At 49.1% G+C, this 19,542-nt stretch overlaps 1 protein-coding gene across 2 annotated transcripts in view; it reads right to left on the bottom strand.

Annotated features, from left to right (window-relative positions):
* Window positions 1–1,563: 1,563 nt before the first annotated feature.
* Window positions 1,564–19,542, bottom strand: part of LOC134966170 (transmembrane protein 11, mitochondrial-like) — a 51,182-nt gene continuing 33,203 nt past the window's right edge. For both annotated transcript variants that reach the window (XM_063942717.1, XM_063942718.1), the window contains exon 2: window positions 1,564–2,124. In XM_063942717.1, the coding sequence (XP_063798787.1) occupies window positions 1,608–2,124 (517 nt within the window). In that variant the 3' untranslated portion in view covers window positions 1,564–1,607. The remainder of the gene's footprint in view (window positions 2,125–19,542) is intronic.

Raw genomic sequence — 19,542 nt, 5'->3', positions numbered from 1 at the left:
AAAACGGCGCTGAGCAGTGTGCTGGCTGCCTGAGGAAGAAGCTCCGCCCCCGCAATGGCGCGTTTTTACTTCAGAGACTTTGCATAATATTTATACTGGCGGAGTAGGGCTGTGCCTGGGCATCTTATGCCCCCTTTTTGCCAGTTTATATAGGTATTTTGCTGCCCGGGGCTTCTTCTACTCACCTGTCTTCTGACTTCTGGCTCTGTGAGGGGGGAGACGGCGTGCTGTGGGAGTGAGCATCTAGACACGGCTAGCGTTCAGTACCCTTCAGGAGCTAATGGTGTCCTGTCAGCCAGAAGCAGAGCCATGAAACTCTTCAGGAAGTTGGTTCCTACTTCTGCCCCCTCAGTCCCACGAAGCAGGGAGACTGTTGCCAGCAGTTCTCCCTGAAAATAAAAAAACCTAATATGTCTTTTCAGAGAAGCTCAGTAGAGCTCCCCTAGAGTGCATCCAGTCTGCCTGGGCACAATTCTAAAACTGAGGTCTGGAGGAGGGGCATAGAGGGAGGAGCCAGTTCACACCCATTGAAAAGTCTTAAGGGTGCCCATGGCTCCTGCGGAACCGTCTATACCCCATCACCCTCTAGGACGTATGATAACATTTTTTTAAGTAATCAGCAGTTGTATTTCCAGTTTCCATTACTGTATCATGATCAATTCATTCTCTACCACATATAGATCAGAATGACTGCAAATTGCTTTCTCCTGCTCCCTCTCACTTATACCCCTTTTCCACTAGCTCTAGTGGAAATGGCCCCCCCTGAAAATTCGCGGATCAAGTGATCCCGGGAATCCTACCCGGGTAGCTTGCCAGGTTGAACACGTGTTCAACCCAGTAAGCTGTGTAGTGTAAACGGGAGCCGTGTAGAGGCGACACAGCTCCCGTTCACAGTGAATGGAAGGGCGGTGCTGGGAGATCATGTGATCTCCCAGCGCCGCCCCTGCCGTGACAGCAGCAGCGTCACCAACCCGTCAATATGCCGGGTTGGTGGAGCTAGTGTAGAAGGGGGCTGTAGCACGGGTCGCAGCCGTGTCAGGCTCCCGGCTGTGACCCGTGCTACAAGTGGAAAAGGGGTATAACTAATACCCCTTTCACACATGCAGCTATAACCCGGGTTTTTGAACGTGAATGCGCATCAACCCAGGATTTCTGCATAAGTGAAAGGAAACAATGTGGGACTAAGTCCCAGGTCCGCGACACTGCTCCCGACCAGGGTCATGCAGCTGAGACCTAGGAATTGGCCGTCTTCTAGATTCCGCATATTCCCAGGTCACATGTCTGCAAGCGACATAACACGTGTGTTTTTAACCAAATACAACTTCTTTAAGCATTTAGCTATTTGCCGTACTTCTGGTAGCCCAAGAGGGCTCCGTACAAAAATCTAAAGCAATTCACACCCCTTGCGGCTAATTAAATTGACCCGTTTAAAGGTAACCGAAACAAGTGTCCTGCCAGTTCTAGAATCTCTTATTGGAGAACACTTATTAATCAGCAACAGAATTTTGAGCATGAAATTATACATTTATAACTATATCTCTTTGATATAAAAAAGGAAACCGGTATCATTGATCAATATCTTTACTGTAAGAGCCAGATGTATGCTATTAGTCTGTGCACAATTCAAAAAGCTTCTGGGCACAATATACTAGGGCAGTCAGTGCAATGACATTATGAAGTCTCTTTCTTTGCGTGTCCTCGTTGCGAATTAATACTACTGGTGAGGAAGTCCTTAGCGTCCCCGCAGGGAGTAGTGCAAGCTTTTTCCCGCTCAGATCCACCTGATAATGGCAGCATGGGTCAGACTGCCAGGAGACACCATAAAGAGCAGCACACGCCACACTTAAAGCTCCAGCTGATAGTCCTACATAATGAGCACAGCTATTAGGAAGCCCAAATGGTGATAAGAGGCATACAACCCCTGTTATAACTGAAGTCCTGTGTATGCAGTTGCCCACAGAGATCCAGCGAGCAGTTTCATCTCCCAGGCGTGCTGGTTCAATAAAAATGTACTGATAGTGGTGTTCCAGGGCAGCATCTAACTCCGCTTCAAACTGCTCTTGAGAGAAGTCACCATCATACACTTCATGAATGACATAGTAATCCATATGGGGTGGAAAGATTCTGAATACAAAAGAGGTAAAAAAAAATATATATGTCATTACAACAACATCATGTATTGCAAATTAGACTTAATAGCATTTGATCACATTCAGGAGTATAAAGGTCAATATTTTTAAATGAAAACATAAGGTCAACAGAGTTCAAGGTCAAAGAAAGCCATCTCTCACAAGATATGTTCTTGTGACAGGAAAATAAGAATTTACTTACCGATAATTCTATTTCTCATAGTCCGTAGTGGATGCTGGGGACTCCGAAAGGACCATGGGGAATAGCGGCTCCGCAGGAGACGGGGCACAAAAGTAAAAAGCTTTAGGACTACCTGGTGTGCACTGGCTCCTCCCCCTATGACCCTCCTCCAAGCCTCAGTTAGGATACTGTGCCCGGACGAGCGTACACAATAAGGAAGGATTTTGAATCCCGGGTAAGACTCATACCAGCCACACCAATCACACCGTACAACCTGTGATCTGAACCCAGTTAACAGCATGATAACAGAAGGAGCCTCTGAAAAGATGGCTCACAACAACAATAACCCGATTTTTGTAACAATAACTATGTACAAGTAATGCAGACAATCCGCACTTGGGATGGGCGCCCAGCATCCACTACGGACTATGAGAAATAGAATTATTGGTAAGTAAATTCTTATTTTCTCTAACGTCCTAGTGGATGCTGGGGACTCCGAAAGGACCATGGGGATTATACCAAAGCTCCCAAACGGGCGGGAGAGTGCGGATGACTCTGCAGCACCGAATGAGAGAACTCCAGGTCCTCCTCAGCCAGGGTATCAAATTTGTAGAATTTAGCAAACGTGTTTGCCCCTGACCAAGTAGCTGCTCGGCAAAGTTGTAAAGCCGAGACCCCTCGGGCAGCCGCCCAAGATGAGCCCACTTTCCGTGTGGAATGGGCTTTTACAGATTTTGGCTGTGGCAGGCCTGCCACAGAATGTGCAAGCTGAATTGTACTACAAATCCAACGAGCAATCGTCTGCTTAGAAGCAGGAGCACCCAGCTTGTTGGGTGCATACAGGATAAACAGCGAATCAGATTTTCTGACTCCAGCCGTCCTGGAAACATATATTTTCAGGGCCCTGACTACGTCCAGCAACTTGGAATCCTCCAAGTCCCTAGTAGCCGCAGGCACCACAATAGGCTGGTTTAAGTGAAAAGCTGAAACCACCTTAGGGAGAAATTGAGGACGAGTCCTCAATTCTGCCCTGTCCGTATGAAAAATTAGGTAAGGGCTTTTATAGGATAAAGCCGCCAATTCTGAGACACGCCTGGCTGAAGCCAGGGCTAACAGAATTACCACTTTCCATGTGAGATATTTTAAGTCCACAGTGGTGAGTGGTTCAAACCAATGTGATTTTAGGAATCCCAAAACTACATTGAGATCCCAAGGTGCCACTGGAGGCACAAAAGGAGGCTGTATATGCAGTACTCCCTTGACAAACGTCTGAACTTCAGGAACAGAAGCCAGTTCTTTTTGGAAGAATATTGACAGGGCCGAAATTTAAACCTTAATGGACCCCAATTTGAGGCCCATAGACAGTCCTGTTTGCAGGAAATGCAGGAAACGACCCAGTTGAAATTCCTCTGTAGGGGCCTTCCTGGCCTCGCACCACGCAACATATTTACGCCAAATACGGTGATAATGTTGTACGGTTACATCCTTCCTGGCTTTGATCAGGGTAGGGATGACTTCATCCGGAATGCCTTTTTCCTTCAGGATCCGGCGTTCAACCGCCATGCCGTCAAACGCAGCCGCGGTAAGTCTTGGAACAGACATGGTCCCTGCTGGAGCAGGTCCTTTCTTAGAGGTAGAGGCCACGGGTCTTCCGTGAGCATCTCTTGAATTTCCGGGTACCAAGTCCTTCTTGGCCAATCCGGAGCCACGAGTATAGTCTTTACTCCTCTCCTTCTTATGATTCTCAGTACTTTTGGTATGAGAGGAAGAGGAGGGAACACATACACTGACTGGTACACCCACGGTGTTACCAGAGCGTCCACAGCTATTGCCTGAGGGTCCCTTGACCTGGCGCAATATCTGTCCAGTTTTTTGTTGAGGCGGGACGCCATCATGTCCACCTTTGGTTTTTCCCAACGGTTCACAATCATATGGAAGACTTCTGGGTGAAGTCCCCACTCCCCCGGGTGAAGATCGTGTCTGCTGAGGAAGTCTGCTTCCCAGTTGTCCACTCCCGGAATGAACACTGCTGACAGTGCTATCACATGATTCTCCGCCCAGCGAAGAATCCTTGCCACTTCCATCATTGCCCTCCTGCTTCTTGTGCCGCCCTGTCTGTTTACGTGGGCGACTGCCGTGATGTTGTCCGACTGGATCAACACCGGCTGACCCTGAAGCAGAGGTCTTGCCTGACTTAGGGCATTGTAAATGGCCCTTAGTTCCAGGATATTTATGTGAAGAGACGTTTCCATGCTTGACCACAAGCCCTGGAAATTTCTTCCCTGTGTGACTGCTCCCCAGCCTCTCAGGCTGGCATCCGTGGTCACCAGGACCCAATCCTGAATGCCGAATCTGCGGCCCTCTAGGAGATGAGCACTCTGTAACCACCACAGGAGAGACACCCTTGTCCTTGGAGACAGGGTTATCCGCTGATGCATTTGAAGATGCGATCCGGACCATTTGTCCAGCAGATCCCACTGAAAAGTTCTTGCGTGGAATCTGCCGAATGGAATCGCTTCGTAAGAAGCCACCATCTTTCCCAGGACCCTTGTGCATTGATGTACTGACACTTGGCCTGGTCTTAGGAGGTTCCTGACTAGGTCGGATAACTCCTTGGCCTTCTCCTCCGGGAGAAACACCTTTTTCTGTACTGTGTCCAGAATCATCCCTAGGAACAGCAGACGTGTCGTCGGAATCAGCTGCGATTTTGGAATATTTAGAATCCATCCGTGCTGTCGTAGTACTACTTGAGATAGTGCTACTCCGACCTCTAACTGTTCTCTGGACCTTGCCCTTATCAGGAGATCGTCCAAGTAAGGGATAATTAAGACGCCTTTTCTTCGAAGAAGAATCATCATTTCGGCCATTACCTTGGTAAAGACCCGGGGTGCCGTGGACAATCCAAACGACAGCGTCTGAAACTGATAGTGACAGTTCTGTACCACAAACCTGAGGTACCCTTGGTGAGAAGGGCAAATTGGGACATGGAGGTAAGCATCCTTGATGTCCAGAGACACCATATAGTCCCCTTCTTCCAGGTTCGCTATCACTGCTCTGAGTGACTCCATCTTGAACTTGAACCTTTTTATGTAAGTGTTCTAGGATTTCAGATTTAAAATGGGTCTCACCGAGCCGTCCGGCTTCGGTACCACAAACAGCGTGGAATAATACCCCTTTCCCTGTTGTAGGAGGGGTACCTTGATTATCACCTGCTGGGAATACAGCTTGTGAATGGCTTCCAATACCGCCTCCCTGTCGAGGGGAGACGTTGGTAAAGCAGACTTCAGGAACCGGCGAGGGGGAGACGTCTCGAATTCCAATTTGTACCCCTGAGATACTACCTGCAGGATCCAGGGGTCCACTTGCGAGTGAGCCCACTGCGCGCTGAAATTCTTGAGACGGGCCCCCACCGTGCCTGAGTCCGCTTGTAAGGCCCCAGCGTCATGCTGAGGACTTGGCAGAAGCGGGGGAGGGCTTCTGTTCGTGGGAAGAGGCTGTCCGCTGCAGTCTTTTTCCCCTTCCTCTGCCCCGGGGCAGATATGAGTGGCCTTTTGCCCGCTTGCTCTTATGGGGACGAAAGGACTGAGCCTGAAAAGACGGTATCTTTTTCTGCTGCGAGGTGACTTGGGGTAAAAAGGTGGATTTTCCAGCCGTTGCCGTGGCCACCAGGTCCGATAGACCGACCCCAAATAACTCCTCCCCTTTATACGGCAATACTTCCATATGCCGTTCGGAATCCGCATCCCCTGACCACTGTCGCGTCCATAATCCTCTTCTGGCAGAAATGGACATCGCACTTACTCTTGATGCCAGAGTGCAAATATCCCTCTGTGCATCTCGCATATATAGAAATGCATCCTTTAAATGCTCTATAGTCAATAATATATTGTCCCTGTCCAGGGTATCAATATTTTCAGTCAGGGAATCCGACAAAGCCACCCCAGCACTGCACATCCAGGCTGAGGCGATTGCTGGTCGCAGTATAATACCAGTATGTGTGTATATACTTTTAAGGATATTTTCCAGCTTCCTATCAGCTGGTTCCTTGAGGGCGGCCGTATCAGGGGACGGTAACGCCACTTGTTTTGATAAGCGTGTGAGCGCCTTATCTACGCTAGGGGGTGTTTCCCAACGCGCCCTAACCTCTGGCGGGAAAGGGTATAATGCCAATAACTTTTTAGAAATTAGCAGTTTTTTATCGGGGGAAACCCACGCTTCATCACACACCTCATTTAATTCATCTGATTCGGGAAAAACTACGGGTAGTTTTTTCACACCCCACATAATACCCTTTTTTGTGGTACTTGTAGTATCAGAAATGTTCAAAACCTCCTTCATTGCCGTGATCATGTAACGTGTGGCCCTACTGGAAAATACGTTTGTTTCCTCACCGTCGACACTGGAGTCAGTGTCCGTGTCTGTGTCTGTATCGACCTGAGGTAACGGGCGCTTTAGAGCCCCTGACGGTGTTTGAGACGCCTGTACAGGTATTAACTGATTTGCCGGCTGTCTCATGTCGTCAACAGTCTTTTGTAAAGTGCTGACACTATCACGTACTTCTTTCCATAAGACCATCCAGTCAGGTGTCGACTCCCTAGGGGGTGACATCACTAACACAGGCAATTGCTCCGCCTCCACACCATTTTCCTCCTCATACATGTCGACACAACGTACCGACACACCGCACACACACAGGGAATGCTCTGATAGAGGACAGGACCCCACTAGCCCTTTGGGGAGACAGAGGGAGAGTTTGCCAGCACACACCAGAGCGCTATATATATATATATATATATATATACAGGGATAACCTTATATAAGTGTTTTTCCCTAATATAGCTGCTGTATATATTTATATGCCAATTTAGTGCCCCCCCTCTCTTGTTTTACCCTGTTTCTGTAGTGCAGGACTGCAGGGGAGAGTCAGGGAGCCTTCCTCCAACGGAGCTGTGAGGAAAAAATGGCGCCAGTGTGCTGAGGAGATAGGCTCCGCCCCTTTTTCGGCGGCCTTTCTCCCGCTTTTTTATGTAAAAATAGGCAGGGGTTAAATACATCCATATAGCCCAGGAGCTATATGTGATGTATTTTTTGCCAAAAAGGTGTTTTTATTGCGTCTCAGGGCGCCCCCCCCCAGCGCCCTGCACCCTCAGTGACCGGAGTGTGAAGTGTGCTGAGAGCAATGGCGCACAGCTGCGGTGCTGTGCGCTACCTTAGTGAAGACAGGACGTCTTCTGCCGCCGATTTTCCGGACCTCTTCAGTCTTCTGGCTCTGTAAGGGGGACGGCGGCGCGGCTCCGGGACCCATCCATGGCTGGGCCTGTGATCGTCCCTCTGGAGCTAATGTCCAGTAGCCTAAGAAGCCCAATCCACTCTGCACGCAGGTGAGTTCGCTTCTTCTCCCCTTAGTCCCTCGATGCAGTGAGCCTGTTGCCAGCAGGTCTCACTGAAAATAAAAAAACCTATTTAAACTTTTACTCTAAGCAGCTCAGGAGAGCCACCTAGATTGCACCCTTCTCGTTCGGGCACAAAATCTTAACTGAGGCTTGGAGTAGGGTCATAGGGGGAGGAGCCAGCGCACACCAGGTAGTCCTAAAGCTTTTTACTTTTGTGCCCAGTCTCCTGCGGAGCCGCTATTCCCCATGGTCCTTTCGGAGTCCCCAGCATCCACTAGGACGTTAGAGAAATATGTTTTGCTATCAATTGTTACATTCTGCTAATTTAATGCAATGAAAGCGTTGGATATAGACAGTTAAAAGCACTTTTCACATGAAATAATTTGAAGTAATAGTTTTCAATAGAGCTCTATATGTACCATGCAGTGCATAAAAGACTAGAACATCTCTGTAGATAGGGATGGAGCAGCACCTACTTCCCAACCATCCTGATTTGAGGGCTCTGTCCTGCCTTGGACTGCATTGTCACTATTGGGATGTAGTTTGCATCCCGACAATCAAGATGCCGGTGGTCAGAAGACTGGTGCCGGAACACCGGCAACATCCCGAACGTAAGTATGTCGGGGAGGGTTAGGCTGCAGGTGGTGATGAAGGGTGGGTCTGCGGGATGGGAGGGTTAGGCTGCGGGAGGGAAGAGTTAAGGTTAGGTTGCAGGTAGGGAGGGTTAGGAGAAGGGTTAGCATACTTACTAAAATGTTTCGGATTTTGACCGTCTGGATGCCGCTGTCGGGATCCCGTACCCAACATATCACATTATGCTGCTGCTCAGTGGTGCGTGTAGCAGTGAACATGTGATTGGAGGGGAGCAGAGATGGATAAGACACAGCCTAGCTCTACTCGCCATATCCACAAAGCCTTTCCACATTCTCTCACCTAAGGTGTACAAGACCTATGCCATTTACCAAGTGTAAGCAGGAATTATCACCTAAAAACATGCTTTACTGAGCACGTGTCCTAAGGAAGGAATGACCCAGTATAAATAAAATCATGGTAGTAATCACATCTCTAAACCCCGTCAGTGCACTTTTAATAAAAGTAAAGCTATCCTACATAATAAAAGGTTAACGCTTCTTCTCACCTCTATTGGGGGAATGCAAGTGTTTTGCACGCCAGCAGCCACTAGATGGCATCCGACAGAGCTGACATTAGTTATGTTGTTCCGTCATTTTGACGGGTTGGTAACTAGTTACTTAGAAATGTCTTCTAGTGTGAAAAATGGGCTATTTATACTCCTCCCTAATTCCGTGTGTGAGGACTGGCATGTCTGTTACAGAGAAAGTGTGCAGAGCGCAGAAGAGCACTAGGTTCTCCTACAGAAACCCATGTGCAGCTTACACTATCTTCTCCCCCGTTTTGTTCCACCTCCATTGATCTCACCAATTTCCCTATGGACTGATCTGAGGTTATCCATGCAGTTTTGAATTGTGGTCATCATCCCCGCTCCCCCTTTCTTCACTCGTCCCCCACATCCATCCTCCCCTATAGCTACCTAAGTTTATATTGTTGTTTTTTTTTAGGTTATCATTCATATTAAAATGTGATCACGTTTGTGTCTACTGATATGCATCCATGGGCCTAATTCAGACGTGATCGCAGCAGCAAATTTGTTAGCAGTTGGGCAAACCATGTGCACTGCAGGGGGGAGGGGGGGCAGATATAACATGTGCAGAGAGTTAGATTTGGGTGGGGTGTGTTCAAACTGAAATCTAAATTGCAGTGTAAAAATAAAGCAGCCAGTATTTACCCTGCACAGAAACAGCAACATAACCCACCCAAATCTAACTCTCTCTACACATGTTATATCGGGTCTGGGACTGAGGGTAGACAGCACAAAGGTCGACACACCTTAGGTCGAAGCCAATTGGTCGACACACCTTAGGTCGACATGGACAAAAGGTCGACAGGAACAATGTCGACATGAGTTTTTTATGTTTTTTTGATGTCGTTTTCTTCGTAGAGTGACCGGGAACCCCAATTAGTGCACCGCGTCCCACTGGTGGCACAAAAGGGGGCTGAATATGCAGCACTCCCTTTACAAACGTCTGAACTTCAGGAAGCGAAGCCAGTTCCTTTTGAAAGAAAATGGATAGGGCCGAAATCTGGACCTTTATGGATCCTAATTTTAAGCCCATAGTCACTCCTGACTGTAGGAAGTGCAGGAACCGGCCCAGCTGGAATTCCTCTGTAGGAGCCTTCCTGGCCTCACACCAAGCAACATATTTTCGCCATATACGGTGATAATAAGATTTTACTTACCGATAAATCTATTTCTCGTAGTCCGTAGTGGATGCTGGGACTCCGTCAGGACCATGGGGAATAGCGGCTCCGCAGGAGACAGGGCACAAAATTTAAGTTTGACCACTAGGTGGTGTGTACTGGCTCCTCCCCCTATGACCCTCCTCCAAGCCTCAGTTAGGATACTGTGCCCGGACGAGCGTACACAATAAGGAAGGATTTTGAATCCCGGGTAAGACTCATACCAGCCACACCAATCACACCGTACAACTTGTGATCTGAACCCAGTTAACAGTATGACAAACGTAGGAGCCTCTGAACAGACGGCTCACAACAAAAACAACCCAATTTTTTTGTAACAATAACTATGTACAAGTATTGCAGACAATCCGCACTTGGGATGGGCGCCCAGCATCCACTACGGACTACGAGAAATAGATTTATCGGTAAGTAAAATCTTATTTTCTCTGACGTCCTAGTGGATGCTGGGACTCCGTCAGGACCATGGGGATTATACCAAAGCTCCCAAACGGGCGGGAGAGTGCGGATGACTCTGCAGCACCGAATGAGAGAACTCCAGGTCCTCCTTAGCCAGGGTATCAAATTTGTAGAATTTTACAAACGTGTTCTCCCCTGACCACGTAGCTGCTCGGCAGAGTTGTAATGCCGAGACCCCTCGGGCAGCCGCCCAAGATGAGCCCACCTTCCTTGTGGAATGGGCCTTGACAGATTTAGGCTGTGGCAGGCCTGCCACAGAATGTGCAAGTTGAATTGTGCTACAAATCCAACGAGCAATCGTCTGCTTAGAAGCAGGAGCACCCAGCTTGTTGGGTGCATACAGTATAAACAGCGAGTCAGATTTTCTGACTCCAGCCGTCCTTGAAATATATATTTTCAATGCTCTGACAACGTCCAGCAACTTGGAATCCTCCAAATCGCTAGTAGCCGCAGGCACCACAATAGGCTGGTTCAGGTGAAACGCTGAAACCACCTTAGGCATAAAGTGAGGACGCGTCCGCAGTTCTGCCCTGTCCGAATGGAAAATCAGATATGGGTTTTTATACGATAAAGCCGCCAATTCTGACACTCTCCTGGCTGAAGCCAGGGCCAGTAGCATGGTTACTTTCCATGTAAGATATTTCAAATCCACCGATTTGAGTGGCTCAAACCAATGGGATTTGAGAAAATCCAAAACTACATTAAGATCCCACGGTGCCACTGGGGGCACAACCGGGGGCTGTATATGTAGTACTCCTTTTACAAAAGTCTGGACTTCAGGAACTGAAGCCAATTCTTTCTGGAAGAAAATCGACAGGGCCGAAATTTGAACCTTAATGGACCCTAATTTGAGGCCCATAGACAATCCTGTTTGCAGGAAATGTAGGAATCGACCCAGTTGAAATTCCTCCGTCGGGGCCTTCCTGGCCTCACACCACGCAACATATTTTCTCCAAATGCGGTGATAATGTTGTGCAGTCACCTCCTTCCTGGCTTTTACCAGGGTAGGGATGACCTCTTCCGGAATGCCTTTTTCCCTTAGGATTCGGCGTTCAACCGCCATGCCGTCAAACGCAGCCGCGGTAAGTCTTGGTTTTTGTTGAGGCGGGACGCCATCATGTCCACCATTGGTCTTTCCCAATGGACCACAATCATGTGGAAGACTTCTGGATGAAGTCCCCACTCTCCCGGGTGCAGATCGTGTCTGCTGAGGAAGTCTGCTTCCCAGTTGTCCACTCCCGGGATGAACACAGCTGACAGTGTTAACACATGATTTTCTGCCCAGCGGAGAATCCTTGCAGCTTCTGCCATTGCCCTCCTGCTTCTTGTGCCGCCCTGTCTGTTTACGTGGGCGACTGCCGTGATGTTGTCCGACTGAATCAACACCGGCTGACCCTGAAGCAGAGGTTTTGCCAGGCTTAGAGCATTGTAGATTGCTCTTAGCTCCAGTATATTTATGTGAAGAGACGTCTCCAGGCTTGACCACACGCCCTGGAAGTTTCTTCCCTGTGTGACCGCTCCCCAGCCTCTCAGGCTGGCATCCGTGGTCACTAGGACCCAGTTCTGTATGCCGAATCTGCGGCCCTCTAACAGATGAGCACTCTGCAACCACCATAGCAGAGACACTCTTGTCCTTGTGGACAATTTTATCCGCTGATGCATCTGCAGATGCGATCCGGACCATTTGTCCAGCAGATCCCACTGAAAAGTTCGTGCATGGAATCTGCCGAATGGAATCGCTTCGTAAGAAGCTACCATTTTTCCCAGGACTCTTGTGCATTGATGCACAGATACTTTTCCTGGTTTTAGGAGGTTCCTGACTAGATCGGATAACTCCCTGGCTTTCTCCTCCGGAAGAAATACCTTTTTCTGAACAGTGTCCAGAATCATCCCTAGGAACAACAGACGTGTCGTCGGGATCAGTTGGGATTTTGGAAAATTCAGAATCCACCCGTGTTGTTGGAGCACTACTTGGGTTAGTGCTACTCCGACCTCCAGCTGTTCTCTGGATCTTGCCCTTATCAGGAGATCGTCCAAGTAAGGGATAATTAAGACGCCTTCTCTTCGAAGAAGGATCATCATTTCGGCCATTACCTTGGTAAAGACCCGGGGTGCCGTGGACAATCCAAACGGCAGCGTCTGAAACTGATAATGACAGTTTTGGACCACGAACCTGAGGTACCCTTGGTGTGAAGGACAAATTGGAACATGAAGGTAAGCATCCTTGATGTCCAAGGACACCATAAAATCCCCTTCTTCCAGATTCGCTATCACTGCTCTGAGTGACTCCATCTTGAACTTGAATTTTTGTATGTACAGGTTCAGAGATTTTAGATTTAGAATCGGTCTTACCGAGCCGTCCGGCTTCGGTACCACAAATAGCGTGGAGTAATACCCCTGTCCCTGTTGTAGGAGGGGTACCTTGACTATCACCTGCTGAGAATACAGCTTGTGAATGGCCTCCAATACCGTCGCCCTGTCGGAGGGAGACGTTGGCAAAGCAGACTTTAGGAAACGGCGAGGAGGGGACTTCTCGAATTCCAACCTGTAACCCTGAGATACTACCTGCAGGATCCAGGGGTCCACCTGCGAGTGAGCCCACTGTGCGCTGAAATGTTTGAGGCGACCCCCCACCGCCCCTGAGTCTGCTTGTAAGGTCCCAGCGTCATGCTGACGCCTTTGTAGAAGCCGGGGAGGGCTTCTGCTCCTGGGAAGGAGCTGCTTGTTGCAGTCTCTTACCCTTTCCTTTGCCTCGGGGCAAATAGGAATGTCCTTTTGCTCGTTTGTTCTTATAGGAACGAAAGGACTGCGGCTGAAAAGCCTGCGGCTTTTTCTGCTGGGAGGTGACCTGGGGTAAAAAGGTGGATTTTCCGGCCGTTGCCGTGGCCACCAGATCCGATAGACCGACCCCAAATAATTCCTCCCCCTTATACGGCAATACTTCCATATGTCGTTTGGAATCCGCATCACCTGACCACTGGCGCGTCCATAAACTTCTTCTGGCAGATATGGACATCGCACTTACTCTTGATGCCAGAGTGCAAATATCTCTCTGTGCATCTCGCATATAAAGAAATGCATCCTTTAACTGCTCTATAGTCAGTAAAATACTGTCCCTATCCAGGGTATCAATATTTTCAGACAGTGACTCCGACCAAGCCACGCCAGCACTGCACATCCAGGCTGAGGCGATTGCTGGTCTCAGTATAACACCCGTATGTGTGTATATACTTTTTAATGTATTCTCCAGCCTCCTATCAGCTGGATCCTTGAGGGCGGCCGTATCAGGAGACGGTAACGCCACTTGCTTTGATAAGCGTGTGAGCGCCTTATCCACCCTAGGAGGTGTTTCCCAGCGCGCCCTAACCTCTGGCGGGAAAGGGTATAATGCCAATAACTTCTTTGAAATTAGCAGTTTTCTATCTGGGGTAACCCACGCTTCATCACACACTTCATTCAGTTCCTCTGATTCAGGAAAAACTATCGGTAGTTTTTTCACACCCCACATAATACCCCTTTTTGTGGTACTTGCAGTATCAGAGATATGCAAAGCCTCCTTCATTGCCGTGATCATATAACGTGTGGCCCTACTGGAAAATACGTTTGTTTCTTCACCGTCGACACTGGATTCAGTGTCAGTGTCTGGGTCTGTGTCGACCGACTGAGGTAAAGGGCGTTTTACAGCCCCTGACGGTGTCTGAGACGCCTGGACAGGTACTAACTGGTTTGCCGGCTGTCTCATGTCGTCAACCGACTTTTGTAGCGTGCTGACACTATCCCGTAATTCCATAAACAAAGCCTTCCATTCTGGTGTCGACTCCCTAGGGGGTGACATCACCATTACAGGCAATTGCTCCGCCTCCACGCCAACATCGTCCTCATACATGTCGACACACACGTACCGACACACAGCAGACACACAGGGAATGCTCTGATAGCAGACAGGACCCCACTAGCCCTTTGGGGAGACAGAGGGAGAGTTTGCCAGCACACACCCAAGCGCTATAAATATATATAAGGACAACCTTAATAAGTGTGTTCCCTTTATAGCAACTCAAATATTATAAATATCGCCAATAAGTGCCCCCCCTCTCTGTTTTTACCCTGTTTCTGTAGTGCAGTGCAGGGGAGAGTCCTGGGAGCCTTCCTCGCAGCGGAGCTGGGCAGGAAAATGGCGCTGTGTGCTGAGGAGAATAGGCCCCGCCCCCTTTTCGGCGGGCTTCTTCTCCCGGTTTTTTTGGAACCTGGCAGGGGTTAAATACATCCATATAGCCCCAGGGGCTATATGTGATATATTTTAGCCAGAATAGGTATATTACATTGCTGCCCAGGGCGCCCCCCCCAGCGCCCTGCACCCTCAGTGACCGCTGGTGTGAAGTGTGCGGAGAGCAATGGCGCACAGCTGCAGTGCTGTGCGCTACCTCATGAAGACTGAGACGTCTTCTGCCGCCGGTTTCTGGACCTCTTCTCTATTCGGCATCTGCAAGGGGGTCGGCAGCGCGGCTCCGGTGACCCATCCAGGCTGTACCTGTGATCGTCCCTCTGGAGCTAGTGTCCAGTAGCCTAAGAAGCAAATCCATCCTGCACGCAGGTGAGTTCACTTCTTCTCCCCTAAGTCCCTCGTTGCAGTGAGCCTGTTGCCAGCAGGACTCACTGAAAATAAAAAACCTTATAAACTTTTTCTAAGCAGCTCTTTAGGAGAGCCACCTAGATTGCACCCTGCTCGGACGGGCACAAAAACCTAACTGAGGCTTGGAGGAGGGTCATAGGGGGAGGAGCCAGTACACACCACCTAGTGGTCAAACTTTTAAATTTTGTGCCCTGTCTCCTGCGGAGCCGCTATTCCCCATGGTCCTGACGGAGTCCCAGCATCCACTAGGACGTCAGAGAAAATGCTTTGCTGTCACGTCCTTCCTAGCCTTTATCAGCGTAGGAATAACTTCATCCGGAATGCCTTTTTCCGCTAGGATCCGGCGTTCAACCACCATGCCGTCCAACGCAGCCGCGGTAAGTCTTGGAAAAGACAGGGCCCTTGTTGCAACAGGTCCTGTCTGAGAGGCAGAGGCCATGGGTCCTCTGTGAGCATTTCTTGCAATTCCGGGTACCAAGTCCTTCTTGGCCAATCCGGAACAATGAGTATTGTTCTCACTCCTCTTTTTCTCACAATTCTCAGCACCTTTGGTATGAGAGGAAGAGGAGGAAACACATAGACCGACTGGAACACCCACGGTGTTACAAGTGCGTCCACAGCTATCGCCTGAGGGTCTCTTGACCTGGCGCCATACCTTTTTAACTTTTTGTTGAGACGGGACGCCATCATGTCCACCTGTGGCAGTTCCCATCGATTTGCAATCTGCTTGAAGACTTCTTGATGAAGTCCCCACTCTCCCGGGTGGAGGTCGTGCCTGCTGAGGAAGTCTGCTTCCCAGTTGTCCACTCCCGGAATGAACACTGCTGACAGTGCTAGTACGTGATTCTCCGCCCAACGAAGAATCCTGGTGGCTTCTGCCATTGCCACCCTGCTTCTTGTGCCGCCCTGGCGGTTTACATGGGCCACTGCAGTGATGTTGTCTGACTGAATCAGCACTGGTTGATTTCGAAGCAGAGGCTCCGCTTGACTCAGGGCGTTGTATACGGCACTTAGTTCCAGGATATTGATGTGCAGACAAGTCTCCTGACTTGACCACAGCCTCTGGAAGTTTCTTCCCTGAGTGACTGCCCCCCATCCTTGGAGGCTTGCATCCGTGGTCACCAGGACCCAGTCCTGTATGCCGAACCTGTGGCCCTCGAGGAGGTGAGCACTTTGCAGCCACCACAGAAGAGACACCCTGGCCCTGGGGGACAGGGTGATCAGCCGATGCATCTGAAGATGCGATCCGGACCACTTGTCCAACAGATCCCACTGAAAGATCCTCGCATGGAACCTGCCGAAGGGAATGGCTTCGTATGACGCCACCATCTTTCCCAGGACTCGCGTGCAGTGATGCACAGATACCTGTTTTGGTTTTAGGAGGTCTCTGACCAGAGTCACGAGCTCCTGAGCCTTTTCCTCCGGGAGAAACACCTTTTTCTGGCTTGTGTCCAGAATCATGCCCAGGAAGGGCAGACGCGTCGTAGGAATCAGCTGCGACTTTGGAACATTCAGAATCCAGCCGTGCTGTCGCAACACTTCCTGAGAGTGTGCTACGCTGATCAGCAACCGCTCCCTGGATCTCGCCTTTATGAGGAGATCGTCCAAGTACGGGATAACTATAACTCCCTTCTTCCGAAGGAGTATCATCATTTCGGCCATTACCTTGGTAAATATCCTCGTTGCCGTGGACAGGCCAAACGGCAACGTCTGGAACTGGTAATGACAGTCCTGTACCACAAACCTGAGGTACTCCTGGTGAAGTGGGTAAATGGAGACATGCAAGTAAGCATCCTTGATGTCCAGCGACACCATAAAATCCCCCTCTTCCAGGCTTGCAATAACCGCTCTGAGCGATTCCATTTTGTACTTGAATTTCTTTATATAAGTGTTCAAGGATTTTAAATTCAGAATGGGTCTCACCGAACCGTCCGGTTTCGGTACCACAAACATTGTGGAATAGTAACCCCTTCCCTGTTGAAGGAGGGGGACCCTGATAATCACTTACTGGAGGTACAGCTTGTGAATTGCCGCCAGTACTACCTCCCTTTCCATGGGGGAAGCTGGCAAGGCTGATTTGAGGTAACGGCGGGGGGGAGTCGCTTCGAATTTCAGCTTGTATCCCTGAGATACAATTTGTACAGCCCAGAGATCCACCTGTGAGCGAACCCACTGGTTGCTGAAGATTTGGAGACGCGCCCCCACCGCACCTGGCTCCGCCTGTGGAGCCCAACGTCATGCGGTTGATTTAGTGGAAGCAGGGGAGGACTTTTGTTCCTGGGAACTGGCTGCATGGTGCAGCTTCTTACCTCTACCCCTGCCTCTGGCAAGAAAGGATGCGCCCCTGACCCTCTTGCCTTTCTGAGAACGAAAGGACTGCATTTGATAATACGGTGCTTTCTTAGGCTGTGAGGAAACCTGAGGCAAGAAAGTCGACTTTCCAGCTGTCGCTGTGGACACGAGGTCCGATAGACCGTCCCCAAACAATTCCTCACCCTTATAAGGCAAAGCCTCCATGTGTTTTTTAGAATCAGCATCTCCTGTCCATTGCCGAGTCCATAAGACCCTCCTGGCAGAAATGGACATAGCATTAATTCTAGAGCCCAGCAGGCAAATGTCCCTCTGAGCATCCCGCATATATAAGACGACGTCTTTTATATGGCCCAGGGTTAGCAAAACAGTATCCCTGTCGAGGGAATCTATGTCGTCTGACAGAGTATCTGTCCATGCTGCTACAGCACTAGACATCCAGGCTGAAGCAATAGCAGGTCTCAGTAGAGTACCAGAGTGTGTATACACTGACTTCAGGATAGCTTCCTGCCTTCTATCCGCAGGCTCCTTTAGGGCGGCCGTATCCTGAGACGGCAGGGCCACCCTTTTAGATAAGCGTGTCAGCTCCTTGTCCACCCTAGGGGATGTTTCCCAACGTAACCTGTCCGTTGGCGGGAAAGGGTACGCCATCAGTAACCTCTTAGAAATCACTAGTTTCTTATCAGGGGAACTCCACGCTTCTGTACATAATTCATTTAATTCATCAGATGGGGGAAAAGTCACTGGCTGCTTTTTCTCCCCAAACATATAAACTAGTGATGAGCGGGTTCGGTTCCTCGGAATCCGAACCCGCCCGAACTTCAGGTTTTTTTTACACGGGGCCGAGCGACTCGGATCTTCCCGCCTTGCTCGGTTAACCCGAGCGCGCCGGAACGTCATCATCCCGCTGTCGGATTCTCGCGAGACTCGGATTCTATATAAGGAGCCGCGCGTCGCCGCCATTTTCACACGTGCATTGAGATTGATAGGGATAGGACGTGGCTGGCGTCCTCTCCGTTTAGACTAGAGTACTAGAGAGAGACACAAATTTTGGGGAGCATATTATTAGGAGGAGTACTACTTGCTGCTGATAGTGTGACCAGTGACCACCAGTTTAATTAATCCGTTCTCTGCCTGAAAAAAAACGATACACAGTGTGACACAGTCACATACCATATCTGTGCTCAGCCCAGTGTGCTGCATCATATGTAATACTGTATATCATTATCTGACTGTGCTGAGTGCTCACTGCTCACACAGCTTAATTGTGGGGGAGACTGGGGAGCAGTTATAGCAGGAGTACATATTTTAAGTACAGTGCACACTTTTGCTGCCAGAGTGCCACTGCCAGTGTGACTGACCAGTGACCACTGACCACCAGTATTGTGATTGTCTGCTGACCACCAGTATATTGTGATTGTCTGCCTGAAAAAGTTAAACACTCGTCGTGTGGTGTTTTTATAAACGCATTCTGCAGACAGTGTTCAGCAGGTCCGTCATTACATAATATATACCTGTCCGGCTGCAGTACTAGTGTGATATATATATATATTTTAATTTTATCTCATTATCATCCAGTCTATATTAGCAGCAGACACAGTACGGTAGTCCACGGCTGTAGCTACCTCTGTGTCGGCAGTCGCTCGTCCATCCATAATTGTATACCACCTACCCGTGTTTTTTTTTTTTTCTATCTTCTTGATACTAGTAGCTTACTTTAGGAGTCTGCAGTGCTGAGTCTGACAGACAGTGTCCAGCAGGTCCGTCATTACATAATATATACCTGTCCGGCTGCAGTACTAGTGTGATATATATATATATTTTAATTTTATCTCATTATCATCCAGTCTATATTAGCAGCAGACACAGTACGGTAGTCCACGGCTGTAGCTACCTCTGTGTCGGCAGTCGCTCGTCCATCCATAATTGTATACCACCTACCCGTGGTTTTTTTTTTTTCTATCTTCTTGATACTAGTAGCTTACTTTAGGAGTCTGCAGTGCTGAGTCTGACAGACAGTGTCCAGCAGGTCCGTCATTACATAATATATACCTGTCCGGCTGCAGTACTAGTGCGATATATATATATATATATATATTTTAATTT

Source organism: Pseudophryne corroboree, chromosome 10, assembly GCF_028390025.1.
Source record: "Pseudophryne corroboree isolate aPseCor3 chromosome 10, aPseCor3.hap2, whole genome shotgun sequence".
Taxonomy (NCBI): Eukaryota; Metazoa; Chordata; class Amphibia; order Anura; family Myobatrachidae; genus Pseudophryne; species Pseudophryne corroboree.
Note: the sequence above shows the minus strand (reverse complement) of the source record. Positions and strands in the feature narration are given on the sequence as shown.